The 8,402-nt window shown below is 34.3% G+C and overlaps 1 protein-coding gene and 1 long non-coding RNA gene across 3 annotated transcripts in view; both read right to left on the bottom strand.

Moving 5' to 3' along the window:
* Window positions 704-8,402, bottom strand: part of LOC109124551 (CCR4-NOT transcription complex subunit 10-like) — a 12,623-nt gene continuing 4,924 nt past the window's right edge. Inside the window, exons 1-6 of one of the 2 annotated variants that reach the window (XM_010437133.2) lie at window positions 4,491-4,839; window positions 3,938-4,024; window positions 3,550-3,666; window positions 3,369-3,455; window positions 3,216-3,287; window positions 704-2,758 (exon numbers count right to left, since the gene is read on the bottom strand). In XM_010437133.2, the coding sequence (XP_010435435.1) occupies window positions 986-2,758; window positions 3,216-3,287; window positions 3,369-3,455; window positions 3,550-3,666; window positions 3,938-4,024; window positions 4,491-4,688 (2,334 nt within the window). In that variant the 5' untranslated portion in view covers window positions 4,689-4,839 and the 3' untranslated portion in view covers window positions 704-985. Of the gene's footprint in view, window positions 2,759-3,215; window positions 3,288-3,368; window positions 3,456-3,549; window positions 3,667-3,937; window positions 4,025-4,490; window positions 4,840-8,402 lie in introns of those variants that run through there. The other variant, XM_010437134.2, reaches the window with a different exon arrangement.
* Window positions 7,930-8,402, bottom strand: LOC104719256. The gene is made up of 2 exons (XR_756579.1): window positions 8,363-8,402; window positions 7,930-8,254 (listed from the first exon to the last, which is right to left on the bottom strand). It is a non-coding gene; the product is annotated as an uncharacterized LOC104719256 (long non-coding RNA).

Genomic DNA, 8,402 nt, shown 5'->3' with positions numbered 1-8,402 from the left:
TTTTTTTTTTTTTTTTTCTGTTTACTTTTATCGGAAATGGAATTATAAAGAAAGGTGAACGAAAATGACCATAAAAACCCGAAATCATTTATAAAAGAACACATAATTTCAAAATAATCCATTATTAGTTAATAATAGTATAATCCCTTTGGATTCCTTTTGCCTTGGATATTGGATTTATGTTTTGTCTTTGGGGAATCATAATAAACATTTATTCTTTAGTTGGAAATAAAAATCTGCCTTTGGTGATTATTAAAATTAACAACTTTTTTAAAGAGATTGAGAAGAAGACACGTGTCTCAAGTGGAAACTTCTAGGTTCTTATCCCATGGTTAGAGCGACACGTATATTGTTGTTGTGTATCTCCAGTCCACCAAGCTTCTTTTTTTCTACATTAGTATTAAAATGAAAGGATACATATTATTGTTTAATTGCTTTGTATAGAAAAAAGTGAATAAAAAAGAGAGAAGAAGAAGATACTAGATTTATTTTGTTGTATAAACAATGCTATATGGTATAACTTCCGAACTAGGTTTTACGAGTTTCAAAACTGCGGTTTCTTGACAATGTTCCAAAAGCTCGTAGTTTTGCTTTCCGACCAAGTTCAAAGATTCAAAAAGCGACCAAAGTCTAACGAGAGACGCACAAATCAATATAGTTAAGAGGTCTCTCTTTATTTAGTAGTTTAAGTTTAACAAAGATATCTCTAAAGTAAACTGAATTAAAGGGTCTGTTTCTGAAACAAAATTTAAACGAAGTACAAAAAAAACTTGTGTTTTGTTCCTGAACAAGAAATCAACTAACCCCTTTGACGACCCAAATCTAAGTCAAGAATGCAAATATCATCGCACAGTACTAATACAAGGAAAAAAAAGTAAGAAAAAAAAACTTGTACAAAAGCTTATTCTCTGATATTTATAGAACGAACTAATTTTCTAAAGCTTGAATTTCAAATAGAAACCATACCGTTTAGAGTACAAATCTTCTACGAGGCTCTCACTTCCAGTCTGCCTGGAACAAAGCTCACACGTGTACACTGTTTTAACCGAGTAAGGGCATCTTGCGACCTACCCAACATCATGTCAATGTAGACTGCTGTAACTGTAGCTTGTACATTGTTTGGTAAGAGAGTTAATGCGTGTGTTATCATAGCTTTGGCCTGGTCATGATGTCCTTGTGTGGCAAGCAGCGCCGCAAGGTCTGCAAAAAGTGCTCCACGAGCTTCTTCTGGCTTTAGGAAAACTGAATCCCGGGCATTTCCCGTTGACGAATCCAACGTCTCTTCACACTCAGAACTTGTGTGCATCCGCCATTGGTCAAAGTCTTCTTGCTCATATGGCAATTTAAAATCATCCTGTCCAACTAGATAGGCAGATAAATGCGCGCCAGCTTCAACGGGACGGTTGAGCAAGCAGAGGGCCTCCGCTGCATAAAGATGGCCTAAGAAAACATAGATCTTTGAACAATCAGGAAGTTGCAAGAGTGAATTAGCAGCTGCCAAGGCTTTGATAGGATTCTCCAACTCCAGTTCTACGTATGCCATATTGGCAAGCAGAGCTTGTTTAATCAACAGCTTTTCTCTACTTTGAATATCCTTGAAAGCAGAGAGGGAGCTTTGCATTATGTCCTGGTTCAATCCTCCTTTTGCCTCTTTCAAGTCTGAGTTCGTGTTAGCTTCCCCATGATCAGCGGATGATGCTTCTTTGGTCTCGTTCATCCCCACGGATAATGTCGATTCACGATCTGATTTAGATTCATTCAAGAGAGACTCATTGAGCAGATATATACCATTTGAGAGACAAGCCCGTGCTAGTGGTAATGAAAGCTTCCCGCATTGGGTACTACCATCAAGTTCCAGATGTCCATTTTCTTCAATCATAAGTTTTCTGTACTTCCCTTTCCCAACTACATTGACTCTGATTTCTGATCTATCCAAAAGCCCGTTTTGTAAAGCCATCATACAGCATTCAGCTAAACGGAGCCAAATGAGGGGTTGTCTGCAGAAAACAACACTAGCCTTCTGGAAGCATTGAGCAGCAAGTAGAGGCTCCCCACGCGCCAAATAAAGCAAACCCATGTTGTATGTGATTAACAAAGACTTATTCTGTGAGAGAGAAAACGTCTTCACTGGTTTCTCATTTCTAAGTGATGAACAGCTCCTTAGAGCTTTTGAAAATAACTGAGAGGAAGCTTCATATTTTCCAAGCTGATAGTATATGCAACCAAGGTTGTTGTTGAAGATTCCTGAAGTCCCTGCTTCTTTATGAATACCAGAGACCACCAAAAGCTTCATAGCCTTTTGATGATTCCCATGAGCATATTCAAGCTGGGATTTCAAGAGGAGAGCCATAGAAGAGTCCCTTTTTTGAGCAATGTTCATCGCATGTTTAACTTCACGCTTCGCCAGTTTCAAGTTTCTGGTAAGAAGCAAAAACCGGACTTTGTAAAGCTGCAACTCGAGCTTCAGATCAGCAGTGGAGAATGACCTTTCGCTTAATGTCTTGAGAAGATTGTTTGCCGGTATATGACCAACTGACTTCATTCGTTTCTCTGCATCATATTCTGCTGCTAGCACATTGTCATAATCTAGAGTTTCCTCACACAAACTACTTTCAGCAACTGTATCTGCCACCACCGAGCTGCTCAGGAGAGAAGATGTCTTTGATCCCTGATTTGACGAAAGTTGCATTGTGCTTCCATTTTCTTCGTGGCTTCCAAAACCAACACCAAAAGCTTTGTCCATATAGTCAAACACAGCCTGTGTATAATACTTGTAAGATACAGAGAGACTTTATGCAATGAGATTATTAACTGATCAATACAAACGATTCATAAGGATGCATTCAAGTGAAAATCCAATTCCCCTTAACGACCAAAAAGTCCAAACCTTTCCTATCAGATTATAGCTACATAGAATCATCTGTATTCATTTGGAAATCAGTTGGTTTCCAATTTCTCATGACAGTTCATAATTGGCAGTTTAAAGATATGTCATATTTGTTTTGTCATGACATGTATAGATTCTTGCAGTCATGTTTATAAAGTCAGAGACAAATGGCATATTGAACAAACGAAAAATATAGAGACAGAAAAGAATTAGGTTTCAATTCAGAAACTTTATAAAGCAGCTCACGGACATTGGTTTAATTTCCACTAGCAAAAGAGATCAGTTGGAGTATACCTCTAGACTTTAAACCAGTACAAACAATACTTACCGAAAATTTTACAGCGTCATGACAAGCCAGTGCAATATCCAGCAACAAAAAACAGATTTGAAGTGCGATTGTCTGCATATAAATAGCATGTTGTCTAATTAGAGACAGTACGACAGATTAAACAAGTACAACAAAAAGAAGATGGATACATACCTCATTTAGCCGCCCAATATTTTGGAACAAAGGTTCTAGAATGGATGAAGATTTTGTAAACTGATGCATATGAAACCAGGTAACTGCCTGCATGAGACCACCGAACATCAATACTAAACCTTGAAAAATGCGAATGGTATAGCTGAGACTCAAAAAAACATGGGAATACATCAGAACATACAATGTTGAGCGTTGTTACTGTACTATCAAATTGATCCTTCGACACAGAGACATTAGTTCCAGGGTTTACAGCTTCTACTTGTTCTCTTGCTGCAGAAGCAAGTTCTTCACTTTGTTTCTGAAGATATAGCAGAGAAGAAGAACTCATGTCATGGAGATTAACATAAAGACTACTAAAATTGCGTTCTCCAGTATGTTTTTTCCCTAAAATGCACTGGTCCAGTCCAGAGATAACAACAAGAATATACAAGAAAGAAAAAACGAGAACTCCAATTTGAAAACATATCCCTATTCTCATGGACAATTAAAAGAAATGCGGAAGATGATTTGTGATGTAAATTGATAGATAGCTTGAAAACACATCCCAAGCAGAAGTTTAAACACAATACCTTGACACAGTTAAGCTCTTCCAACAGTTTCTTGGATTTCGAGCAACCACCCTTGAAGTACTCTGCAATTGCCATATTGTGTAGAACCTGGTTGATCAATAAAAAAACAATTCATAAGCCATGCATTTCTTGGAAAAAAACAAAAAAATAAAGTCAAATGATACAGTTCTTTAGAAAGAACTTTTCTAAATCTACAATGTTCATTCACGAATGACTAGTACTACCAAAAACCCTTTTGTTCACTCACTGAAAAAAAAGAAGGCTTTCCTCTGTATCTCAGATGGATACAAAGCTAAAAGCCTATCTCTACGTCACAATAGAGTAAAAACACTTCAGCGGAAACAAAATCAATACTGACACAGAAGAGAGAAGTAACTTTGGACAAGTCAGATCTAAACTTAGTAAAATGTGTCTATCAAGTCAAACTAAACTCTTTTTTTTTTCCTAGTATCGATCTAAACATATATGTACCAAAACTAGCAGAATTAAAAGGCAAATCCAAACTTAAAACAGAACTACTGAATCCAAAGTAAAAAAACAACAAAAACTGAACCTTAGGATCGTTATGCTGCTTCTGATCGAGCTGAATCAAAATGTCGATACAGTCTTCGAATTTTCCAGATTGGAAGCAAGAAAGAGCGGACTTAGCGAGTGTAGAGGTTACAGAGAGAACGGCTGCGTCTTCGGAGAGTAACGACGCATCTCTAGCGGCGTCGGATGCTACAGCGGACGACGGATCTCGAGAATCCATGGAAGATCAAACCGGATTGTTTACACACCAGATTTTTTTTGGATTTCTGAATTGAGAATTGAAATACACGAAATCGAAAACCCTAGCCAAGTTAATTTTTTTTTTTAGAGGAGTAGAGAGAGAGAGAGAGAGAGAGAGGGAGGAGATACACTTTTCGGAGAATATCCACGCGGAGACATGAGAGAGAGAGATTGAGAAACGTATTTGGGCCGAGTTGGGCCGTCAAAACTGGCTTTTCACTTTGCCTACCGAACCTATCCACGGTGACGGTTTAACTAACTCTGCCATGGTTATTTCAGATTTTAGTGATGACTGATGATGATTATTCGGTTATTCGATTCGGTTTATTATATAGCCATTTAAATGTATATTTCTATTTTATTTAATTATTATAAATAACTTTTGGTTAAATAATTCGATTCAGATTCGCTTAAAAAAATCTAGTATGGGAATTTCTATACCGTTCAGAGTACAAATCTACCAATAAAATTATAACAATTAATACAATTTCTCATATTTTATTGGTTACACATTTTAACTGATGTGTCAACACGTAACTAGATTAAGACCCGCACATAGGTACGGGGTTGATTTTAAAAACTAAATTTACTAACACATTTATAATTTATTACGTACATGCAGATTATTTTTGTAAACGTATTTAAAAAAAATGTTATTAGCATTCATAATCCAAACTCAGTTTTGTATCAGTTTAGTATTTGATTTGTTTTTAATTCGGTTTAAACAAAAAGAATGATCAAATCTGTTTTTGTTATCAGTAAAGACAATTATATTTAAAAAATAGTAAGAGAAAGATGGTATGTCTAATTTAGGACATAAAATCTGTCATGTCCCGTATATGTCATGTTTTCCATCTCATAATTATGGTTTTAATAATAACTTTTCCATTTATGATTGTATATTTTAGTTCAAAAAATATAAATATATGTAAAAACCACGATTTTTTTTGTGGAAGCCCCCATGGGCCACTTGGTTGGTCTAAGGTTCATTAATGCTTATACACCAGGAGGTCTGGGGTTTGAACCCCAAATAATGCGATTTATTAATTGTGCAAATTAATGAAGACAAATTTACAGACAATCTCCAGTGATGCACAATTATTGTCGTTCGCCGTAATTCTACATACAACTGAAGGAGCATAGAAACAGGAGGTGTTCATCAAGAGCAGGAGAGCAAGAGTGCATGTCGTGAATCTAATAGGATCGGAAGGAATTGTCCATGGTAGATTCATATGTAATAGTTCTCATAATTTGCAATCAATAATAAATTCAGAGTTAAAAAAACCACGATTTTTACTGTAAAATTATTTTATTTGGTATAGCATTTATAGCATAATCTATTAATGGTTTGGTTTCATCAAATTTGTTAATACTTAAAGTGATAATCGATTCACTATACATAATAGATTGACACGATAGTGGACATGGATCGAGTGTGATCCGGATTAGTGATCAGCTATATTTTTATTAAAATTGTGAACCATGAAACCAAATAAAAACACCAAAAAAACAATTAAACTTCATGAACCGGATGCCCAATATATAGTTGTCAAAAGGGTCAAACTCGTCCACTATACCTGCTCCGCAATGGATAAAAGCATTATGACCAGCAAAAAATTTGAAACACTATAAGATAATGAAAAATAAAAGTCAGAAAATTTAAAACGTAAAATATTGATGCTAGGAATTTTTTTTTGTGAATGAACGAAACTAAAGACTTCGACACGTCTTATATAGAGATGAAGATTAACATATCTTTCCTAACACAATATATTTAGGATACTAACAAAAAAGATTTTGGTAGTAATTTTAGATTTGTTCATTTAGTTTTGAAATATAGATTTTTTAAAAAAGAAATCATAATATAAAATCTTAAATATTGTTTACGCAGATATCTCACAATATATAACCAACTTATATTTTTATACGCACACCTAATATACAAACATTTCTGCAAATATCTCACAATAAATATTGTTTACGCAATTATCTCACAATATATAACCAGATTTAAATCATTTCTATAATCAAATTTAAATGATTTTGTATATTAGGTAACATCAAAATCAGAATTTATTGTTTCCGGATATATCTCAAAATATAAAATCAAATTAAATATGTTTACATATATACAATTTCGAATTTAATTGCCCAAATTAAATATGTACATTAATATCGAAATTATTGTTTCCTTAAATTGTTTACACAAAACTAATTACTTTTTTTGAATTTTATTGCAGATGCTTGTTTTGATTCTGTTTGGATACAACAGTATGAAAAACAGCTCCGAACAATTAATACATGATCCGAACATAATCAATCCGGGTCACAATAGGATCCGCTCATTTTTATTATCAAATTTACTTTAATGTCCCTCTCTTATTGTACGCTTTGAAATATATTCATGATCATTTTTTGTCATATATTCTCAAATTTCATTTTGCTTTTGTAAATAATGCTTCCCTTTTAATAGTATAGATAAGAGAAACTCATTCTTCTTTTATTGTATTGATTGGTATTGGAATAAATGGAACTTTTTATTACTATAATTAAGCAAACTAGAAGAGGAAAAGCAAGGAATTCATTACAGTAAAGTTCTAAGAAGAAAAGAAAGGAATTTTAGCACAGTAAATTCAGTAAAGGAATTCAGCACAACAAGGAATTCATTACAGTAAAGTTCTAAGAAGAAAAGAAAGAGAACCATAGTGAATAAGAAGAATTCCAGTCCACTATAATGATAAGAAGTAATTCCCTCATAAGGCTAAGTACAAAAGAAGAAGAAAATGTGTATAAAAAGAATCATTGCTAAATGGTATAAATATGACCAACTTCTCGGTTTAGAATGATAGGGCTGAAGTCTTAGAGACCTTTGGGTAAACATGATGTTGCTCTTGTATGCATCAGCTGGTTTTAACTTTTAGCCTTCTCTTCATCTCAATTCTTTTTCATGAGAGAAACTTGATCTGTTTGTTAAACCAACTTGAAAAGGAGACCATCTTTGTCTCTAATCTTATATCCTAGCCAAATGAGTTTGAAGACAATGCATAGCTTGATTCAAGGTTCTTTGTTAATGAAGGTTAAAGAGAATGATAGATATGAATGCATGTGTAAATTAAAGATTGAAATCATTTTTGGTTGTGATCTTGTCTAAAGTTTTTAAGTAGAGTTCCTTCACCATGCATATCTACTTTATTAGCAAGCTTTAGATTCTGAAGCCCCCGTTTCAAACCTCTCCTATATCTTGGTTTTTGATTGTTTGCGTGAGGGCAAACTGAGGACAAGTTTTGACAAGTATGGCCATACACAGACAAATAAATCCAATAGCCAAATCAAACTACAAGACAATAAATTGTAATACAAGCTCAAGACGCAAATCTTCCAATCTTTGTGAAGAATAATTACGTCATTTATTACACTAGTCAACTACATTTAGTCGGACTTACGTGGGGATCAAAACGTGATTGTTCTGAGAAGCTCTGACTTTGGCATTCCTTCTCTCGCTCTCCAAATAATGTTTTCCAGTTTAGCACATAACTTCTTGTAGAACTATGATACCACAATAACAAACATATATAACTCTAATCTGCAAAAACAATTATTCTGCACACTTTTAAATAGTACAACTACTGTTATTGAATGTATATATATACAAACCTTGTGATATTCAAGAGTTTCACCAGCAGCCTTTCTAACG

The sequence above is a fragment of the Camelina sativa genome, chromosome 10 (genome assembly GCF_000633955.1).
Source record: "Camelina sativa cultivar DH55 chromosome 10, Cs, whole genome shotgun sequence".
NCBI classification, from domain to species: Eukaryota; Viridiplantae; Streptophyta; class Magnoliopsida; order Brassicales; family Brassicaceae; genus Camelina; species Camelina sativa.
This window is presented reverse-complemented; position numbering and strand designations above follow the sequence as displayed.